Source organism: Vigna angularis, chromosome 3, assembly GCF_016808095.1.
Source record: "Vigna angularis cultivar LongXiaoDou No.4 chromosome 3, ASM1680809v1, whole genome shotgun sequence".
Taxonomy (NCBI): Eukaryota; Viridiplantae; Streptophyta; class Magnoliopsida; order Fabales; family Fabaceae; genus Vigna; species Vigna angularis.
Genome location: NC_068972.1, coordinates 16909006 through 16931958, shown reverse-complemented (window position 1 = coordinate 16931958; position 22953 = coordinate 16909006). Strand labels below are relative to the sequence as shown.

At 29.1% G+C, this 22953-nt stretch overlaps 3 protein-coding genes across 3 annotated transcripts; 2 read left to right on the top strand and 1 right to left on the bottom strand.

The window, feature by feature from the left end:
• On the top strand, nt 1-2164 carry LOC108324681 (pectinesterase). The gene is made up of 2 exons (XM_017557620.2): nt 1-1127; nt 1229-2164. The coding sequence occupies exons 1-2, from the start codon at nt 143-145 to the stop codon at nt 1927-1929; spliced, it is 1686 nt and encodes a 561-aa protein (XP_017413109.1). The 5' UTR covers nt 1-142; the 3' UTR covers nt 1930-2164.
• A 5492-nt stretch (nt 2165-7656) lies between these two features.
• LOC108325196 (protein RADIALIS-like 3) lies at nt 7657-8534 on the top strand. Its single transcript, XM_017558218.2, has one exon. The coding sequence runs from the start codon at nt 8167-8169 to the stop codon at nt 8485-8487; it is 321 nt and encodes a 106-aa protein (XP_017413707.1). The 5' UTR covers nt 7657-8166; the 3' UTR covers nt 8488-8534.
• An 11588-nt stretch (nt 8535-20122) lies between these two features.
• On the bottom strand, nt 20123-22377 carry LOC108324909 (uncharacterized). Its single transcript, XM_017557857.2, has 4 exons — nt 22045-22377; nt 21251-21825; nt 20621-21136; nt 20123-20539 (listed from the first exon to the last, which is right to left on the bottom strand). The coding sequence occupies exons 1-4, from the start codon at nt 22259-22261 to the stop codon at nt 20375-20377; spliced, it is 1473 nt and encodes a 490-aa protein (XP_017413346.1). The 5' UTR covers nt 22262-22377; the 3' UTR covers nt 20123-20374.
• Between the last annotated feature and the right edge of the window lie 576 nt (nt 22378-22953).

The following is a 22953-nucleotide window of genomic DNA, read 5'->3' as shown; positions in this document are numbered from 1 at the left end:
ACAATAATAAAGAATAAACAGGGAAGGGAAAAGCCTATCCTTCCCAATAATCCTTTCTCTCTGGTTGTCATCCTCTTCGGAGGGAATCTACCAATAAAGAGGAAACCCACAGAAAAATTGTTGTAACCGGAAAAAAGAAAAAATGGCCGGAAAAGTACTCGCTCCCGCAATTTCGCTCGTCCTTGTGGTGGGTGTGGTCATTGGCGTGGTTGCTATAGTTCAGAGCCCCAAGGCAGAGACGAATAGCTCAGGAAACCTGAAAACCACGAACAGGGCTGTGACAGCGTTGTGCCAAGACTCAGACGACCCAAAACTCTGCCACAATGTGCTTTCCTCCGCAAACAGCTCAGACCCTAAAGATTACATTGTCACCGTGGTGAAAACCTCGATGGACAGTGTCATAAAAGCGTTCAACATGAGCGACAAGCTCACAGTGGAGCACGGCAACAGCAGCCAGGGAATGAAGATGGCTCTCGATGATTGCAAGGATTTGTTGGAAGCCGCGATGCACGATCTCGAAGCCTCAGGTGTGTTGGTCAAAGAGAGCAACATCGAGGACGTTACCGACCGCAGTGCCGAACTCAAAAACTGGTTAGGTGCTGTGGTGGCCTACCAGCAATCTTGCCTGGACGGCTTCAACACCGACGGCGAGAAGAAGGTCCAGGAACAGTTGCAGTCCGGTAGTTTGGACAACGTTGGAAAGCTCACTGGATTGGCACTTGATGTCGTGTCGGGGATTTCAAAGGTTCTTCAATCCTTGGACTTGAACTTGTCCTTGAAACCCGCCTCTCGTCGCCTTCTGGATGTTGATCAAGATGGGTACCCCACTTGGCTCTCCGCCGCTGATCGCAAGCTCTTGTCTCAAGATGGAGTTCTGCCCCATGCTACAGTGGCTAAGGATGGCAGCGGCCAATTCAAAAGCATTACTGACGCCATCAACTCCTACCCCAAGAATCACCAAGGAAGATTCATCATCTACGTCAAGGCTGGTATCTATGACGAGTACATCCTTGTTGACAAGAAGAAGTTGAACCTTCTCATCTATGGCGATGGCCCCACCAAGACCATCATCACCGGACGCAAAAACTTCGCCGAGGGTACCAAGACAATGAGAACGGCCACCTTCTGTAAGTCTTTTCCTTCCACTCAATGAAAAAAAATATATATACATCATCTGCATCAATTATCATCTGTATCTGTAGTTAATCAATCGTTTGAAAATGTGCAGCCACTGTTGCTGACGATTTCATGGCAAAGTCCATTGCATTCGAGAACACCGCTGGAGCAGCAGGACATCAAGCAGTGGCTCTCCGCGTGCAGGGTGATCGCTCAGTCTTCTTCGATTGCGCAATGCGCGGTTACCAAGACACTTTGTACGCACACGCCCACCGTCACTTCTACCGCAACTGTGAAATCTCTGGAACAATCGACTTCATCTTCGGGTACGCCACCACCTTGATCCAGAACTCCAAGATCCTGGTCAGGAAGCCCGAATCAAACCAACAAAACATAGTTGTGGCAGATGGAACACAACAGAAAAACATGCCCACTGGAATTGTGGTCCAGAACTGTGAGATCACGGCCGACCCTACACTCTTCCCTGATCGGTTGACAGTGAAGACATACCTTGCAAGGCCATGGAAGGCATTCTCCAGGGCAGTTTTCATTGAGAACGTGATCGGTGACTTGATCCAGCCAGAGGGCTACATTCCATGGAACCCAGCTACTGAGCCGAACACCCAAGACTGCTACTTCGCTGAGTTTGGCAACAGTGGACCTGGTTCCGTTGCTAACGCAAGGGCACCCTTCAGCAAAGGTCTCATCAGCAAGGATGAGGCTGCGAAATTCACTGCTGAGCCCTGGCTCCAAGCTAGCACCTGGTTGCCTGCCACTGGCATTCCTTTTGACGCCGGCTTCACCAAAGCTTAAGATTAACGTAGCTGAGACACACGCCAACGTTAATTGCAGCTTTTCCATCCTTTTGATTCTAACTATGTCCTTTTAGCTTACCTTAATACCGACTGAAAAAAACACATCTAGATCGATTTGGCAGGCTAGATTATTCTCTGCAGCCATGTAGCCAATATTGATCTCCTTCAACTTTTGTTTGAGGATGTGACTTGTAATCGTTAATTATAAATTCAAATTAATTCTTTTTTAACCACTTCATTTTTTTTCTATCATACTACATATACCGCATGATATATAACCTCACTATTAATTAATTTACTAATTAATATTCACTACTACATTTAATTTATTATTTCTTATGATATGTTCATAAATTTAATATTATGTATGTATGCCTTTAAAAATATATTTATATTTCTTAAAATAAATACTATTATTTGAATTTTTATTTTCATTGTTCTGAAATAATTCATAGCATAGTTTCAACTTTTCACATGAATGTTCTACTTTATTATAAACTTTTTTCATGGTATAAATAATTATATATTTTTCTTAAAAGTACTTTTGACAATCTTTTTTATTCAACAGTATAAATAATCATTTTAGTCTTATTTTAATATTATAATTTTATTCTAAATTATTTGGAATAAATACTATTTATTAACTTTTCTTAATGTAGTAAGCTTAATTATGAGCATTATATAAATTATTGATAGTTTTAAATTTTAGATATGCTGAAAAATATTAGTTCTTTGTTATCACACTTCTTTATATATTTTGTTGGCGTTTCCTACAATTATACTTTGATATCCTTTAAAAAAAAATACTTACTTAGCAACCTTATTTTAATATTATAATAGTATGTGTTAATAAGTTAAAAATTGCAAAACATGGTTAAAATAATAATATAGTTAATTGTCAAATAGTTATTTTTCTTATAAACAACTGTTACGATATATATCAAAGTCTTTTTATTTTTTAGGATACAAGTGTTTTGGAAGATGGGTATGGATTTGAATATATGTACCCAGATGTCAAAGTTTGATAGTATACCTATGAAAACTTAATTGGTTCAGTACGTGACTATCATCGATTTAAAAATATCTTATTTTTATTTTTATTTCCATTATTAGTTTGAATATCTCATCGATTAATTATTTGACTTAAAAATAATAATATTCTACTTTAATAAAATTTCAGAACATATGACCGTTTCTCAAGATTAAAATTGACCTAAATATCATTTTTATTATAAATTAATAAAAAAAACGTGGTATAAATGTAGTGATCCGTAATTGTAATCTAACATATATGCATTTGATATGCTTTCCCCATTTATTTCAATTATAAGGTATGTTATAGGAAAGGTATACACCTTTTCATTATTACAAGGTTTATTTCAATAGTTCTATAAGTTATGTTTTGAGTTTTTTAAGTAAATTAATGGCAAATGAAAGATGTTGATAAAAATACTAATATATGTCTTAAATCAATATAAAGAGGTGACATAATTCAACATTATAATCTAAGCTTTTTTGTGTTTGTACGAGGTAAAAAACTAATGATTTTATATTTTGTAAACTCTAATTGTATGCATTTTCTCTCTCAAATGTCAAGGACTTAGAGCTCAATAACAATACTAAAACAAATACATGTGATCCAAAATAGCTTCAAATCAGAGATAAAACGCTAACTATTTATTTGTTATTGTTGGTGTTTCAAAACTGATATTATTGTTTTCAGAAGTTGATGTTAAAAATATGTGCTTAAAATTAAAGTTATGAATCTGAAAAAAAAAAAATTTAATCCACCTTTTGTGCCAGGATCGTAATTAAAAATCCAACAAGGAAGAGGAAGCTCATTGTACAAACATTCTGCTCAAAGTAGTAACCTAACATGTTTATAAACTTTTGCTTCTGGAAGTTGATCATCATTAGAGATTATATCGTGTGTATAGGTCAAACTTGTGTGGTGTTATAGTGCTCAAAGAAAACATTGGTAGACTTCTTCTTTCAGGTAAGAAAGTTAATCATCGGTATATTTTGATGTATAATAAAGTTTATATTAATGGAAATTGTGATACGAGCTATGAGTTTTTTTGTTGTGAATGTGAATTATGAGATCTAATTGTGATTATGAGCGATAGATTTGAAGATATAGAGAACTCATTTGATATTGATTAGATAAAGAAAAGTTAATGTTAAAATGTTAAAATGTTAAACTAAAAAAATGAAGAAGAGAATATTATTCTGATTTTACTGATTAATGTGGCAAAGTATGACAGGAACAGAGATGGTTGAGTTATGGTTTAATTGTAATGTCCATAAAGAATGAGAATTTAGTGTATCTAATGTAAGCGAAATTCTATATGATATTTGCATTAGTTTATAAACCAGTTTAATGTTTTTGGATATGCTAAATTGTGTTATATATTCTGTGTAGATAATGTATTGAAATGATACGTTGCATTGAATTAATTCTAATTTCTACAATAATTGGAAACTTAATTAGTTATTTTGAAAGAAAAATACTAATTTAAGGTCAGTCAAAGTATATATTGGAATTTTAAATAAGATTATCTTGACTCAATTAATATCTAACTAAATAAAGTAAGACGTTTAGGTGATGTGACTGAAACAAATACAAAGTAAACAAATGTAAAGTGTCACGAGTTTATTTAATATATTAAATTTTGTTAAGAAACTGTGTAGGCATCTAACAAATTTAAGCGTACAAATTTAAAATTGTGAAAATTTTAATTACAAAATTTCTTAGTCTTCACATTCGCATTTGTTTATATTACTGTTTTATTGCATGTTTGACATTTAAATTTTTAACATGATTTATTCTTTTTCTACTCTTTTTTTTTTAAATGCATTAACCCATCTTGTGTTTTATTGATGTGTTGGATTGAGTTTTTCCCAATATATCAAATATGTGAGCAGGTAGAAGTTGGTGCAGATGGTGCTAGTAACTCTGAAACTGGACCAGTACTTTGAAAACTAAGTAATATTAATCAAAAGTATTTCTAGATTTTGAAATTGAATATACATGGTCAAATTTTATGGATATTTTATAGTGATGTGAACTACTTTAGTTCATATATATAGGGTTATATTAATGAGATTTATATCATACTTATTATATGTCCTATAGATAATAAAATTGTTAGGATGTTACAATTGTTAATTTCCAATAATTAAAAAAATGGTAACAATATTGAAAGTGAATGAAAGAAGTTTTGTAATTCCTTCTTGAATATATTATAATATTTATTTATTTAATATTAGTATTTTTTATTTTACACTTAATTTTAATTTAATGTTTAATTAAGTTCTTCCTATTTTATGCAATAAATATATAATTTTTAAAAATAGTGTAGTGCATTACTAGGTAAAGTACTAGAATTTTTATAGAATACTCACTTTTACATCAGATAAATAAAAACGCAAATAGGCATATAGTGCTATCGAAGAATACTTAAATTTAGACTCAACTTCATGTTGTGCTTTTTTAATTAAAAATACAGACCTTTTTATAATCCAATTTTACATTCATTTAATGATCTAACTCTAAGTATATGTATTATTTAATTTTTCATGAAATTAAATTCGAATTGAAAAATAACTTAACTTTTACTTTTTTTTTAAGATTAAACAAACACAACCAAGAATAAATTGTTTAAAGCAAGAAATTCATCCCCCAAGCTTATATATAATTTTAACAATTTAGAATTTCTTCATTCTTGTTTATTAATTTGGCATCCTATATATTATTACTTTTCTATAAGATTACACTTCAAAATAATAATTAACTCTGTATGTAAGATTTTTTCCAAATTACTTTTCAAAAGTGAAAAAATAAAAAGTCTATTTTAAGTATTGAGAAGTTCTAGTTTACTTAACAAAAATCTTTTTTTTTTAAGTTTTATCACATGTACTTAAATAAAAATTAAGAAATCATTTATTTATTAATTTGTATGAATTTGCGTCATTGACCACTCTTTTCTCTATTCTTCTGTTCAAATCTCGTTAAATCAAATACAGTACAAATAATTAAATATATCTTAAATTATATATGTACAATAGAATTTTTTTTAGACAATTTCTTCGTGCACCTCCTCTTTTAAAAGTGCTTCTTTTATTATTGGACCATCTAAATGTATTATCATAAACACATTTTAGATGTACTAAACAAAATATATTATATTTAAATTACTCTTAATAATATCAAAAGAAGCATCTTTACTAAAAAAGTAAAACAATAAATCTAGACGATAAATAAAAATTATTCATATGAAAGTAAATCTTAATTATTAGGTGAAATTATTCTGATTGGTTTTCATTTGATCCATAGTCTATTCATCATATTAAAAAATGAATTATGATATTGTCATTAAAATATTTAAATTACTCTTAAAAATATTAAAAGAGTATTTTTATTAATAAATACAATTAATCTAGACAAGAACAAAAAATATTCATATTTTAAGAATAATAATATTACTATTAATATAACACTAATACTAATACTAGTAATAATATTAATAATAATAATTATTATTATTATATGATAATAATAAATTACACCATTCAAAATATATTTTTTAGATTCAAAAATATATTTAAAATTATGTAACTCAAAATACAATAAATAAAAGATGTACAAAACCTCTTCTCCTCTAATGACAGACCCCAATTCCATCCAATAATCAGTGAAACGATTATAATTTGGGGTGCTGCCCTTTTTGTTAGAAGGGAATGGAAAAACTTTAATATGAGAAAACTTAATTGTGGAGGGTGCACAAGCTTAAACGTGAAGGCGCACGAAAACAGTGAAAACTTACACTTTATTCACTTAATTGTGGATAAATTTTTTATTATTTATTTGAGTAAATTTAGAGATAAGTGAAGGTCCATTTTTGAAAGTAAATTTTTTAATCTATCACATCAATCAAATCATATTCTAATTCTTATAAACTTTACTTCCAAATCCACTCTCACTTATCTCAAAATCCACTTAAATAAACAACAAAAAATTTACTTTTAAATCTTTTCAAATCCATTCAATCATTCTTTTCCAAATCTATTCAAGTGAACAAAGAGTTAAGGATTTAAACCTAATTTTAATAAAGGATATTTTTGAGATTAAGGCTTTTATGGGAGTGCAGGAAGAAAAAAAAGGTGCAAGAAGAAATACCCAATTCTTTATCATGCGAAATATATTATTTTCTTAAACCAAACACAAATAATATTGATGTCAATGTAACTAAGGTAAGATCCCACTTGCTACGATTTTTACGTATTTGTAGTTATTGTAAACAATATTTTCATGAATTATCAAAGTAGACTGTCTGGTTTGTTTGACAGGTTATGGTGTGGAACGTGGGCTCGTCCGAATCTTTCATCAGCTTTACTTTTGTTTGGTTTGACTTAATTAATTCACTAATTAGGATGTCAAAAATAATTACTCCCTGTTCTTTTTTTTATTAACTGTTATTTTATAAGAACGAATTTAAATTCCAGTGATATTTTCTCTCTTCATTGAACAATTGTCCTTATTAAAATCTGTTTGACCAGTGATTCCTAAAAATGTTTCTAAATCTATTACGAATATTTCTTCTGCTGATTAGAACATGGAAAAATATCTTAAACATTGTTAAATTAAAAATATCTTACCTAATTTCGCTTTCAACTATGGAAAGTGACCTCGGTCTGATAGGTGAGACATCGAATCATTTCGAATCTAGCAGAAAGGTAAAGCAACGTTAAATTTAAGCCACCAAATTCACCTACCATACTTGCAACGTAAAATGTTGAAAGTTGGAGAAGAAAGAAAGAAAAACGTGGATAGAAAACTGCGGATTATTTGTCACCGTTCTTCTTTCATGTTCCAGTTATTGGCTATAAATTTCCACATAAAGCCGCCTACATCGCATGACTTCAAGTGCAGGAAATTTCAATTGAAAGTAAAACAACATAAAATAAAACGGAGATGCTAATTCTTGCAAGAAATCAATAGAGGTACTACATTTTGTCTCTATCTAATTATCTTTTTGCTGTTTCGGCCATAAGAATCAACCTTTCATTGTCATAACTTGAGTTTTATTAATCTCGTGTGGCCTTTGTAGAACACGAAAAAAAAGGCAAATTTTCTGGTCATTGCAGGCATCTGACTGCCCCGAGCGCTTCCAAAAACAAATACCATAATGTAACTGAATTATGGTATTATGGTAATCTTCATAGTTCTCTGAAGATGACATCCAAAAGCAGTGGCATGGATGATTTTCCTAAGGGCTTGTGTGGGTGGAGTTGGAAGGAGAACAAGTTGTTTGAGCTGGCTTTGGCCGTGGTAGATGAGAACCACCCAGAACGGTGGGAGATTGTGGCAGCCATGGTGGGAGGAGAAAAGAGTGCAGGGGAAGTTCAAGAACAATATGTATTTCTTTTGGAGGATTTAAATCTCATAGAATCTGGAAAATTGGACCATGAACTGGGAGTGGGAGAACCTCACCCCTGTGTCCTAGTTAACTCAATTGAGTCCTTGTGCTTGTCTGATAGAGATAGCAGCATGTAAGTCCCTTCTTTTTCTTCTTCAATAAAATCATTTTCTTCCTTTCTCCTTGTTACAAGTGTACTCTGTGATTTCGTTGTCTTTAATGTCACTCCTGATTTTTGTTTGAGAATCTGTTCGATTTGTTCCATTCCTGCAAAACAAAACCCAGATAACATCCTAATCTTTTTCAATCACTTGGAAAGTTTGAAATGTATGTTGTGAAATTTGCATATAGATCATACAGAATGAATAAATGAAGAGGGGAATAAGGGAAGGAGAAAAGGAGACAGAGCCAGGGAAGAGGCAGTGCATGAGCAGAACCACAACAGATGATTTCTCTGTCACTCTCACTTTCTTGGCTCTATTGTGTTGATGATTCCATCCATGCTCTGCCTGTTCCCCTGCTCTGTCCTGTTACCTCAACCTTGTTGCGGACATCCTTAACATTAAGCAACATCTCATTCTGAGAAAGATTATTCTCCGATTAGACATTTTGTTAACTAGATTAAGCACCAAAGTCACTCTTGAGTGCATGTATGATTCGATTCCATCCTTTATATTTAGTAGGAGAAATGCTTTGTACTTTGCAGTACATGAATGATGTCTGTACTATGAAAATTTGTGTGATGAGTACTGGTACTAGGTAGCACAAAACGTCCATGTGTCATTACAAACAGCCTGTGGAATGTGTGAGATGTCAAGTGTACTGCTGTGTTTTAGTTTGTAGTACTATGGTACTGCTTTTCGCTAGCTGAATGTTGTATGGTACATCAACATTCAACTTTAGAATTTGATGAATTTCTCCAAACTCTACACTCCGTTTGCAAGGGAGGCCAAATTGTACTATACGTTAACTAATGTATTACATCTTAATGAAAGGGTGTTGAAAATATTAATTAAGGATAAGTCAAACATAAGGCTAATAAGGGAATTATATCCTCGGACTCTTTTACTCATTCTCAATTTTTTAACCATTTGTTTTCTTTTATTATATGTTATTTTCTAAGATAACTTCTTTTTTTTCAGTTATACTCTTAATTTAATTGATATGGAGAGATGAATATTAGCTATGATAACGGAGGAAACAGATGTAATTACATAAATGTATGTTAAAATTTTAAAAAAAAAACTGCAATGGGTATAATACGAATATAACTGATAAATCACTTAAAATTGTATTAAAAGTAAAAATAAATAAGTGATTTTCTTGATTTGCTGAAAATACCTTAAACTACTAGTATAAAAGAAGAGATAGTAGTTATGTAGAAAAGAAAACCTTTTGCTGAAACTATATTACATCCTTTTAGAAACGAGAAACTGAACAAACAAATTATATTTTCGAAGATAAAAATTGTATTAATATAACACTGAGTAAAAATAATAAAAGTTTATAAAATACTGTGGGCCCGCCATTTTTTCATTTCTATTTTTATGAATCAAACAGTAAATAATACTACTCTATTTATTTTTATTTTTGCCTCTTTTTCATCTGACCTGACAGAACATAACATTCTAACCTGTTGTATCGTATTTTATAATATTTTTAACAAATTCTTATAAAAGTTAAACTTTATTTGAAAGATAATGAATAAAGTTGTTTTAGACGTAACTTTTATTCAAATTTATCAAAATGGATCAAGTTTTAAAAGAGTAAACAGATAAGTAAGTACTTCGAAAATACGAAATAATGAAACCATATTTTTAAAACATTTAAATAAAAGTGGTGCTTTCATGATTTTGTTTTTTAATGAAGTCCTCTTTAGAACTTACTACTTTAGCTTTTTCAATTTTTTACATTAAAAAATTATCTTTCTATTTCAAATAAAAAAATTAATTTAATTTTTTTTATTAATTAATAAATATGTAACGTCTCAAATAAATAGTTAAATTATATATATATATATATATATATATATATATATATATATATATATATATCAATTAACATTTTATAATGAATTATGCAAATCATCGTACTATACTTGTTTATATTTTTTAAACACTCGAACTCGTGTTAGTGATAAGTGAATAATGATCGGCTTCACTCGGATCAACAAATTATCTCTTAGCTTCTGCTCACTTGAAAGGATTTGAGGGAGAGTGATTGAGTGGATTCGAGAGAATTTGAAGGTAAATTTGTTGTTGTTTATTTGAGTGGATTTTGGAAGTAAGTAAGAGTGGATTTGGAAGTAAAGTTTGTAAGTAAAGTCTGTGAGAATTAGTATAGAATTTGATTGATTTGATAGATTAAAAAATTTTATTTCCAAATTCACTCTCACTTACCTCCTCCAATCATTTAACCAGTCATAACTCATTATATGACCAAAACCCTTTAAGTTCACTAAATTTTCATAAGTTTGATTTTACTAAACGAAGAAACTCACTCGCGTCAGATAATGGAAAAAAATAAAATAATTTGGTCCAATAAAATCAAACTTGCTTAACAACCCAATCATCATTAACTTTATAAATTTTTATATATTTTTCTCAATGAGAGTTTTACTCAATCAACCCTCTAAACCCTTAAATCCCTAAACCCCTGAGAGTCTTTTTCACAACAAGCAGTACGACTTAAGCTCTTTGAATTTTAAAATTTCAAATTTTCTTAAACAATTAATGGACCTTCCCCAATGCGCTTGCGAAATTTCAAAAATTTCATGGATATATCAAATCGTCAAATTGATCTATTTTGGATAATCTTACTCCTTTCTTGATTCAGAATTGTGTTCAAGATCAAAATCAATCATTTTACTCAACACCAAAACCATGTGATTGATGATCTTTTTTTCATTTAACATTTGAAATCCTCCTTAAAAAACTCAACAAAACTAATAGTACTTAAAGCAACACCATACTTTTAATATATGATCGTTTTAATTTCAGCAAATACACAAAAATAATCATTCCAAGATTATGTTTAGTTCAACAATTTCATCAAAGTAACTACACCTAACATACACAAAATAAAATTATTAATTTAATCTAATTTAAATTAAAAGTTACCAGATTCCTTAATTCTAGCTTTTACAAAATACTTTACCTGTATATGAAAAACTAGAATCAACGATCTAAATACATTTTAATAATCTTAATCAAATAGAGATTCATTTTAAACTCTCATTTCAAGTTACATGCAAGGATTCTTTAATACATGTAGGCAAAACTTCTAAAATAAACTCAAGAGAAAGAGGTAGAAATGAATTTACTTCAAATAAAATACTAATTGGCTAGGATGGTAGTACTTTATGTCAAAACTCCTATGATAAACTTTGATATTTAAATTGATGTGTAGACTGATAAGAATTTAAAAAGAGTGAATAGGAAAGAAAAATGATAGTTTTAAAGAAATTTTGATATTAGTTTTAAAAATAATATATAAATTTGGACAATCAAATAGTTTAAAAAGAAATGAAAGCTAAAACTTTAAAAAATAAAAAGCTAGAAACTTTTAATTTTAGTATATAAATCAATTTATTAAAAATCATCTCAAGTGTTTGTATATAAATTTAAAAGATTTACAAAATTTACTAATCAAATTATTCAAAACTATATTTAAAAAAATGAAAATTTATTAGAACAAATGTCTCAAAATAAAAAATATGATTATATAAATAATTTAAAAAATTCATTAATCAAATTATTAGAAAACATAAAAACGAACAAAAATAGAAATGGATGCTTTCAACAAATAAAATAGAATCAGACATTAATAACACTTCTAAAAATTAAAATAAAAAAAAAAAGTTAATAACACTTAAAAGGAGAAGTCATTATAATTTGTACTACTTTTGAAAAAAAAAAATCATAAAGATTTAAAGTCAGTTTATCTACAACGTCACTTTGATAAAAAGAAAATCTTTATTTTAAAACATAATTGTTTTCTTTTAATCTAAATACATATTTAAAAACGACTTCTTTAATTTAAAATCATTACTTTTAAACGCGATTTGTTCATCTCTATACATTTTCTTAAATCTGTGCGAAATTAAAAGTAATACCAGTTTGGTAAAAAGTCAATGAACAAAATAGATATTTTTCTATTATAGAAGTAGATAAATAAGGTTTGTTTCTATGTCGGAAAGCCTGGAATTAAATAATGAAAGAAAAATCATAAAACAAAAAGGTTGATGAATTTAACAGCAACTACTATGAAAACTGGGGCTCTAGATCTAAATGATCAAGTTATAATGCCCATGAGCTTCTTGTTGCATCCCATTGTTTTCTTTTCTGTACCTCCAACTTTTATTGTCTTTCTTATTTTTTCCCTATAAATTATATATTAAATAATTGAAAATATATATTATTTGTATTTTTTTTTTCTCATAGCAGTCAAAATGAGTAATCCAGTTCGATCCGGTCCAGCTCACCATGGGTTGATCACTTAGTGAGTCAACTCCGTCCAGCTTACTTATTAGCGAGCTGAACAAATTCGAATCCGACTTGACCCACTACGGGTTGGTAGGTTAAGCGAGTTAATTCACTGACTTATTTAATTATAATTTTTTTAAAAAAAAAATTACAATTTTTTTAATTCAAATCTAAATAAACGTTACACTAAAATGATGTTAAACTCTAAAGACAATTCAAAATAAAAAAAAGTATCATACAAAATCCAAAAACATCTACGAACAAATAAGTTTTTAATATTTATCATTTTTGTATCACTTGTTCATTTATAATATTAGAGTCTTGAATAGTAAATCTATAATATTTTTCTCTCTTAAAACATATTTTTCTTTATCATCATCTACAATTATAATAAAAAAAATGTTAACTAATAATATTAAAACGTAAAATAATAAATAATTAAATTAAATTAGGTGGGTTGATGAGTCAACCTAGCTCACCAAAGATTTGGCTCACTAATGGTTCAATCCGGTGAGCCGAGTTAAGAACTAGTCCGCATAAAAAAATTATATTTTTTTTAAACCTAACACGATTCAAATTCGTGGTGAACCGAGTTGACCCGTGAGTTACAACTTATTTTGAAATCGTGAGTGGTTGAACTAAAGAGCAAAACATGCGCTGGATAACGCATATTTTTGTTTTTAATTTTGAAATTCGATTTGTGTGTCCAGAATCAAATTTCAAAAGTTGGTGTATGATGTGGTGGTATGTTCATCCGATTTTGAAATCTAGTGTGTATATGAGCGTGCATGAAAGTTAACTAGATTCTACAATGCGCTGAACAATTACCATACTTCAGACACACCTAGGAGTAGAAAACTTTCTTCTATTTAAAATCATATCAGTCACGCTTGAGGTGATGGAGTGGATGCATAAGGACTGATTGAGGAAGCACTGGTGGAAAATGACAATACTTTACGTGGAGAAGGTTCCATAGATGGTAATATAAATAATATAATTAATATAATATAAATAATAATTATATTAATTTTTTTATGTAATAATAATAATTTTAATAATACTAATACTAATAATAAAAATAATAAATTTCAACTAGTTATATTTATTTTTAACTAATTTTAACTATAAAGATAAAATAATAATCATTTAATTTTAATAACTAAAATATTTTTTTTTTAATTTATCTAATTCATCGCATTATTTACTAATTGTCATAAACTTTTCTCTGATTTTCTTTTATTTCTTGCCATATTTATCTTCCTAAACAACCGATTTTTATCAATATTTTATCACAAATCCACTTCTTATATTTATGTCAAATCCACTCCCTCCAAAATTCAATTTTAGTAACAAGCACAGCCCAATTGTCAAAAGATGAAGAAATAAGGGTAGTACCGTATTATCTACTCTTCTATAGGATTCAAACTCCAAATTCAAGTCAATTTTTTCGATTTTGACCATGAGCTAATTGGTGCATTCCATTTCATTCATACTAATAGATAAAAAAAAAAGAGAGAGAAAAAACTAATTATATAATTGTTTTCCGGGTACAGATTTTGTTATTTAAAGTTTACTTTTATTGTTATTGTTTCTTATTTTTATACTGATATACCAATTTTAATAAGTACTTTTAGTCTATAAATTTTGTCGTACAGTTTTACATTTTTTTATTTTTGTAATTAATTTTATATTATCATATAAAAATGTAGAAATACAAGCACCGTTGCACTTATAATCTGAGATATTATTATTATAATGAGAAGTAACCTTTAATATGGATGATGTTCTTCTTAACCCTACACTTGTGATGGGCTAGACTACACAATTAGTCTAAATCTCTAACATTGATTATATTTTCTTGACTTATAAGAGACATAGTACAATAATAATATAATTAATGAGGAAAAAATATATGTAACTATACCTATAATTAACTATGGATATAATGAAAAACAAATATTTGAATTGAAATTTTATACAACATAATTGATTAGGCATATAATATAATTAATATGTTGAATTTCATAGTATTTCTTCACATATCCCCTTTGAAAACATTCTCTCATCCTTTTGGTTTTTCTCTTTTCTTCACACATCACATAACCAAATCATCATTGATCTTCTTTCTTCACACATTCATCCTTTCATATTTTCATCCTCTAAACCAATCAAATCCTAAGTATTGTTGGAAGATTTGTACTTATAGGATAGTCAAGTTCACACAATGAAAGGAAGAATGATAAGTTTATTATGATAGACTAAAAGAGTTGCTATAATAGAGATAGAGTTGTTCCTACTATAATTTATTAAATACGTTAGACTTGGAAAGAGATTTTAATAATTACTCTTATATTTTTTTTACAACAAACTATGTGATCCAAATGAGACATAAATTTCTCTTGTTCTTTTCTCTTTTATGAGTCAAAGTCTATGATGCGTGACAATGTTCATGAAAAAAAATGTTAAGATTTTAAGAGATATCATTAAGACGTTCTTAAAGAATATGAAAGAAAAAACAAGGATTGAAACATTTTATGAGAATAAAGGTAAATGTCAAATAACCTATTAATGTCACTAGAGTTAAGCATGATGAAACAAACAATTATAATATTGTAACTCAACATAGGTCAAAAAGTGGTTTTTGAAGGTTAGCTAAATGTTATAAGCAACCACAACCATTTTGAGTTGTGGCTAATGAAAGGCTTTAGGATAATAAAAAGCCCTTTGCATTTCTCCTAATTGAATGGAGAGACCTTTTATCCATGAAAAGCCCTTCCGCAAGTTGAATCAATCAAAGAGTTAGTGATTCTCGTGGAGGGGCCTTGAATTAATTTAAAATGTTTTTTATTTAAATTAATTTTATATATTTGATACTAATTTTTTTATATATATTTATTTAGTATACAAAAACATTTATTGAAAATCCATAACAGCATAGAGGGATTATGTTGGTGATGAGAATGTGCCGAGGAACTTTTGGAAGGAGAAGCCATGGACGATGAAGATGGGACAAATGAATGTTATTTTCGAGGTGGTGGTTGACAAAGTTAAGATACCACGTAGTCTTATTTCAATGCTAAAATTTACTTAGAACCATGTCACTTTTGTTAACAGAGAAAACAAATATTCGTCTCATTCTCTTTCTAGGGAAGCAATATATGCTAGGCTCACAATTTACCAACACGCACCTTCTTGTATTTGTTACACTCTGAACCAATGAAATGGGTTCACTTTGTTTCTGTAAAGTAGAAAAATACTGACACTTTTTCTAAGCTAAAAATTTGGCAACATTCAAAACAAGAAAGAAGGCAAAACAGGTCTAATTGGATTGTTGTGATGCATAGTCGTATACGTCTGGCTCAACAAACAAACCAAAACCAACGTATTACCAAATGTTGTACCCCATGGATCACATCACATATGTTCTTGTGTTAAGGAAAATGTTTACAGCCTAACAAGTTAGGTGGGTGACAAAAACATGGTAGGTAGGTTCCCATCGCACTCGAGTTCTGCACCTAAATTTCGTAAAAGCTGCATTGTTTAGCAATTTAATTTTGTTGTGAAACATCTGCACCGTTTTACTCCTACCCTCTACCCTCCTCCTCAGCCCCTTTAAAGAAAAAATAGTGTTTTTTTTTTCATTTTTTCTCGTGAAATTATTCTTCTTATTTTTTTCTATTAATAATATATTATTATTCGTATTAATATATATTGATATATTTTTTTATCTATTCTAAAATTTTGTTTAAATGTTTAACAATTTTATTTTACATTGTTATAAACATTATAATTTTAAGAATTAAATATATTTTTAGCCCGTTAACTTTTAATGAAAATTGAAAATTAGTTTTTCTTTGAAACTTTAGACTAATTTAGTCATTTATTTTCAGAACAATGTGAATTTAGTCTTTTTAACTTTTGTTAAGTTTATTTAAGGTTTTAAAGGCGTTTATCTACTAACATTAAAAAAAATGTATCAAACAGTGTAAACAATTAAAATGTTATTATGAAATGTGTTTCAAACGTTAATTAAATTTAACAAAATTTAACTAAATCCATATATTTTTATAGTTGAGAGACTAAATTTAGTCAAAATTTCAAAGAGTGCCAATTCTAATTTTCACTTAAAGTTAAAAAACAAAAACATATTTAATCCTATTTTTAATATAGTATATTAAATTATTTTATTTATTATTTAAATTATTTTTAATTAATTTGTTTCAACTATTATATAAATAATTATTATTTAATTAAAAGTTAGAAGTAAATTATTTTTATATGTAACAAGATTTTCTCATAAAGAATATTAATCATCAAATAACATTGTATATACATATTTAATATCTTAGGATATTAATATAAGTTTTTCATAAGTCGATGAAGATCTCTTAAAATATTTCTTAATAATTTTTAGTGAACACCTTTTTCTTCTACTAGTACAACAAATACATATAAAAATGGGTAAATTTTTTTTTAAGTCTTAAATATTAATATTAAAAAAATTCAACACACAATATAGCCAGTAATGTTTACAATTGAACTACAATCATAATACTTAATCTCATTTTATAATATGAATCTATATTTCACTTGTGATGATCTAATATCAACAGTTACATCGAGAAGTATCTAGATAGTTGAAAATTTCTTATTAAAAACATTGATAAAATCATAATCTTTTTCTTCTTGAAAATATTAATAATTTTTTAGCTAATGAAAAAAAAATTCACTACCTAACCTTAACAATGTTGAAAAAATATCAGATAGTGCAAAGTTTGACCTATGAATATATTAGTTCAGTGTAATATTCTGAATTATTCATATATTCTTCTACTTGCTAAATGCTTCTTTAGACTCCACCATAACTTGAGTTTTTTACTAGTGTAACTTTCTAAACACACTGATATATGTGTTGGTCTCAACTGATTGTAATTAAACATAAAACTTGTTTTCAATTAACATACTCTTAGATATTTTCAAGGATCACATGATTATCAAGATATGTCATAATTTTCTTTTTATAATAGAGCATATATATATATATATATATATATATATGTCATAATATAAATTACATCACGATAATCTATAAATCATCCAAACATATAAAAAAATGTAAAATTAATAATAGAGCATATATATGTAACTTTCTTTTATTCAAATTCATTGAATAAAAAAAGATATTTACATTTACTTTATTTTTATTATTATTTTATAAGTACTGTTTCAAATTATAAAATAATGATATTTAAAATAATAGAAAATAAAACTAGAATAAAAAATTTTAAATAGATAACTAGGTATGAATGAAAATAAAATAAATAAAATTACAAAAATACAATTGAATATAATTGATTCGGGCATTATGCGAAATTAGAGTTTGTCTTTATTTAAAGTTTTGATTTTCAAAATTTAAAAATGAATAAAAGTAGTTCTTTTAATTTAATTACCATTAACTTTTTTTACGTGTTAAATGATGTTTTAAATTGGAGTTGAAGTTGTTTACTTGACACATTCTAATTCAAATGTTATCTTAGAATACCATTTAAACATGTAAGAAAAAATTAACTCCACTAAGTTAAGAAAACTATATGAATTCATTTTTAAAGTTTATGGACAAAAATGTATCAAAGTTTTAGTTTAAAGATTAAGTAGATATTAACTCTAAATTAAATAAAATAATTATAAATTAATAAACATAATCAATTCTTATATGGAAATAAATTAAGTCACATAGTTATAAATTTATACATATGACCTGTGTGTATGATTGGAGAAGTAAATAAATGATGGTGGATAACTAAAAATGAATTCAATGATATAAATATAAATAAATAAAAGGTAGGTGTGTAATATTATTTAAATTATTGTTTTAAGATTGAATAAGTTTAAAATCCGTTTATTTAAATAATGTCAATTATTGTTTCTTATATTTAAAATATTAGTATAAAGTTCCACTAAATAGTTTTTATAATATATATATATATATATATATATATATATATATTAATAATTAATATATTTTAATAATGAATTAATATGCTTTTTAATTATTTTTTCAACATAAAATACTGAACATTTCTTTTAATACGAGTTTAATTATATGAGGTAAGATTTTTTAACTCTTACGTTTAAAGTAATAATAGAATAAAATAAATAATATAGTTATTTAAAAGTCAAAACGATACATAATGGAGTTTTAAATTGCATTATTTTAATATTATTACTTCAAAAATTTATACTTAAATAAACATATAATAATATTTTTTGCGTTAGAAAATGTTTTATAGCAATTAAATGTATATTAATTAGAAATATAATTTACTATTTAAACGTCAAATTATCAATGTACACTAATAACATTTTTCAGTCACTTACATTGATTATTTACTCCTGTAATGTTAATGTTTAAGTTTGGTTAATAATTCTTTTAATCATTTAATAAATAATTAAACTATAATTTATAACGCTAGTAAGTTACCAAAAAAATATACATATTTAAACATCTTACAAATACTATTTATTTTTTTATTAATTACTTATTTATTATAAATCTTCTTCTTTATTATTTTTATATAAGAAAAATAAGAAGCCATTCTGTTTCTGGAAAAAAAATTCGGCATTTTTTTTGGAAGAAAAATATATTTTAACAACTTTTTTTACAATAGTTTGTGATTGGTCCTTTTAAATATACATGTAACACGTTATTTATTATTAAAAAGTTGTTATCATAGTACAAAACGGAATACTGAATATTAGATGAGTTTATTTGAATAATTAAATTTTGAAGATTTTATATCTGTAATTTAAACAAACAGTTTTATTTTTTGAAAAAATTGACATTTAAACACATGGGAGGATTTCATATGGATCTTATTTTTGAACTTAATAAATTTTAACATACACTTTATATTTTCTCATCTACTACTTTACTTTTTAATTTTTTTAATAAATACAAAAATTAATCTTTATAAATATAAAAGTTAACTTTTTATGATCAAAATTTTCTTAAAGTTGGATTCTGAACCGGTGCAAATTGGTGTTAAAAAAATTTTCCATTTGAAATAGCTGTAAAAGTGCTCAACTTTTAAAGCTGAAGCTGTTGTGCCATGTGGTAATTGCTTCTGCTCCACCAGCAAGATTAATTACAAAGCTTCTATCTCTAAAAATTTCCTACTAAAACACTATCAGAACGAAAACCAAACATCAAGCATGCCGGAATAAGAAAAAGTTATTGAAATCATTTTACTTTAAGGTTGTGTTCAAGTTATAGTTTGCACACCCAACCAAAGATAAAACAACTCTTTTTCCATTTCTACCAAATCATCATCTGGGATACAAAATGTTATACAAACCCTACCCGATCATGATTTTGCCAAATTCGCTATTTAGTGGTGGTAACTTCAAACTCCAAATTAAGATTTTGCGAAACAATTTTTTATTTTTGTGAATCAAGTTGAAGCACCTCTAGGATTTAGAAGTGTACACTTTGTGGACAATCTAAAATCCGAATAATTTTTCTTACAATCATTGTTCCTCACTACTTTCTCTCAGCCTTATCTGTAAAGTTGGTCCCTGGTTCTGTTAGAATGACATCAAATTCACTAAGAGTCCACTCTGCTACTTCATCTTTGTCGCTTACAAATATCTCGGTACCAGAATCAATAGATGTCCACACTCTTTTGGCAGGAGGAGTTCCTGGGTCCTGCATCACATGAGAAGATAAGTTATAATGCGTGGTGACTCATTAGATTCCAAATCCTACAATAGTAGTTCAATTATTGACCTGATAAAAGTAGAGTCTACTTGATAGCCCTCCAACATCCAGTTCCCAAGTCCGTGCATCCCCCACCCAACCATCACCTTTTTTAGTGGGATAGCCATATTCACCCCATATAGGGTGAGGCAGCAACTGAACAATCTCTTGTGCATGAGGGTTGCTGTAAGGGTCACATGTGCTCACTGGCTGCTCCAAGTGTTCAGCATTCCCAGGAGCACAATAGAAGTGATATGCTGAGTAGGGGAAATTGGCTGTGTCATTTCTGTAGATTTTTTTGTTGTCTGGAGTGATATGATATGGTGGACAGTTAGCCAAGCCTTTGGGGCTGCACCAAGCTGGGGTTTCAGGGTTGATGATCATCTCACTGTATCTGGTGACATCAGTGAGTACATCTCCATCACAAGGAGCACCATTGTTCTTCCAACAGCTTCCAATGTCTAAAAGGTAGAATTGACTCTTCGAACCTCCCCCCTGCTTGATATCCATCCTCAGCTTCACCTTGAAATTTGGTGATTCCGGAAGCTGAATCACGAACCAACCCAAATGGTTAATCATCAAATTTTAAGTAGATTGTATGGTTTTCTTATTAAACTATCAGTTAAACAGAAATGGAAATATTGAAATTCTTCAACTCACAGTTTTTAGCATTCCCCTTGTGTCATAGTGGTAACCTCCAGAGAATCCTTTGGTTGCATCAGCTCTAAGGTACAACATCAACCAAGGGTATTTCTTTGAAGTCTTTAGCTTGTGTTTGAACTTCCAACTTCCAACATTAACTTTCTTCTCCCAAACTACCTCATAGTAAGATGCACCATCGTGTTCACCCCCACAATCAGAATCCAAATCATAAGTACCGCTGAATCCCCCTGACATTCTTCCATCTTTGAGCTGTGTCTGCTGATGGCACAAGATGGGTTGGTTCATGCACCCTTGTCCAAAACAAGGAAACCGTCCCGGACTAAAAGGGGGTACCTTTTTTCCATCCTTAGGACACAACCCGGACGTGGTGTCGTAGTTTCCATTTTTCAGCATTACCATCCAAAATTGCCATGGCCTTGGGGTGTCTTCAACTTCACACAAAGAACCCAAATACAGTTCCTTTTCAGCTGCATAAAGGTCTGTATCATTGATATTTTGTAACTTTAGGCCAGGAAACGACTCCCCCACGCCAAGGCTGTTATCAGCTTCTGTGACCTTGTGAATCAGAGAACCTGGCCATCACAACCACTCACAATTCTCAACAAAAGAAAGCACAATGCAGATTTGTTAAAAAAAAAATAACAAAAAAACTAAAGTATGTGGGAGATTACAGAATCAGAAGACAACATAACATGCAGAACATGTGACACAACATTGAAGATCAAACATACAATAAACTGAAGTAATAAAATTTATAGGACTGTGTTTGTGTGTCATGTGATTTGGCTTACCCGAAAGATCAAAACAGTCAGCAGCTCTCGGGCTACCCATGTCAGGAGCTTCTTCACCAACTTCGTTGCAGAAGTTCCAAGCTTCAAAGGCCACCCTCAGACCATCTCTCTTCATTCCTGGGTCTCCTACAGCTGAGACATGACTCTGCTCTGTGGTCACCACAGAGGCACTGAAAACAAGCACATTGATGAACAACACAATGAACATTTTCTCCATTGGGGGTTCAGAGGCAGAGGAGCATGGTAGAGGGTCTAATCCAATGTTAGGAGCACTTTCTCCTTCTAGTTTCGGGTGAAACTTTCTTACCTTCTAAGTGCCACTCCTTCACCAAATTATTGTATTTTGTTAGTACTGAATGAATAGGTGTCGTTAATGAGAAATTTATAACCACAGATGGATCTCTGTCAAACGGAGTAGACTAGGATAAGTCCAACTCATATGTCACACGGGTGATGCATCATTTGTTACCGTCAGATGTATATATACTTTTATGGGAATAAATCATGTGGATGTTTTATTGAGTAGATTGAAAATTGCAATTTAGTCCTCATGTCATTAACGGTACTTTTGTACAGCTAAGTTTATTGTAAAATGAACCATAATCAATTCAAGTTCAGTTCTGTTTGCATTGATGAGCCCGTTTTTGCCTGTTTCAGAGTATCTAGATTTTGGACCATCTCATATAAGCTTCCTTATCTATCAGTATTAACATAATATCAGATCAAGAAATTTGATATGTGTTTTCTCAATCCTCTTAATATATGTTCTTTTTACAACTCTCAGAAAATGTTATATGTTTTGCTCTGTTTGATGAATTGTTAGTTCATTTTTTGTCTTTATTGATAAATTAATACAGGTTCTGTTTCACTAGTAGATATTATTTTTTCTGGTATGTGGGGATGGATCTT

What these genes read in the sequence shown, in the direction of transcription:
- LOC108325196 (XM_017558218.2), top strand. Translation starts at nt 8,167, where the DNA reads ATGACATCCAAAAGCAGTGGCATGGATGATTTTCCTAAGGGCTTGTGT.
- LOC108324909 (XM_017557857.2), bottom strand. Translation starts at nt 22,261, where the DNA reads ATGGAGAAAATGTTCATTGTGTTGTTCATCAATGTGCTTGTTTTCAGT. An exon ending in TGACTGTTTTGATCTTTCGG is followed by an intron (nt 21,826 to 22,044) that starts GTAAGCCAAATC and finishes TGTGATGGCCAG; the next exon opens with GTTCTCTGATTCACAAGGTC. An exon ending in CAAGGGGAATGCTAAAAACT is followed by an intron (nt 21,137 to 21,250) that starts GTGAGTTGAAGA and finishes TTCGTGATTCAG; the next exon opens with CTTCCGGAATCACCAAATTT.
- LOC108324681 (XM_017557620.2), top strand. Translation starts at nt 143, where the DNA reads ATGGCCGGAAAAGTACTCGCTCCCGCAATTTCGCTCGTCCTTGTGGTG. An exon ending in AATGAGAACGGCCACCTTCT is followed by an intron (nt 1,128 to 1,228) that starts GTAAGTCTTTTC and finishes GAAAATGTGCAG; the next exon opens with CCACTGTTGCTGACGATTTC.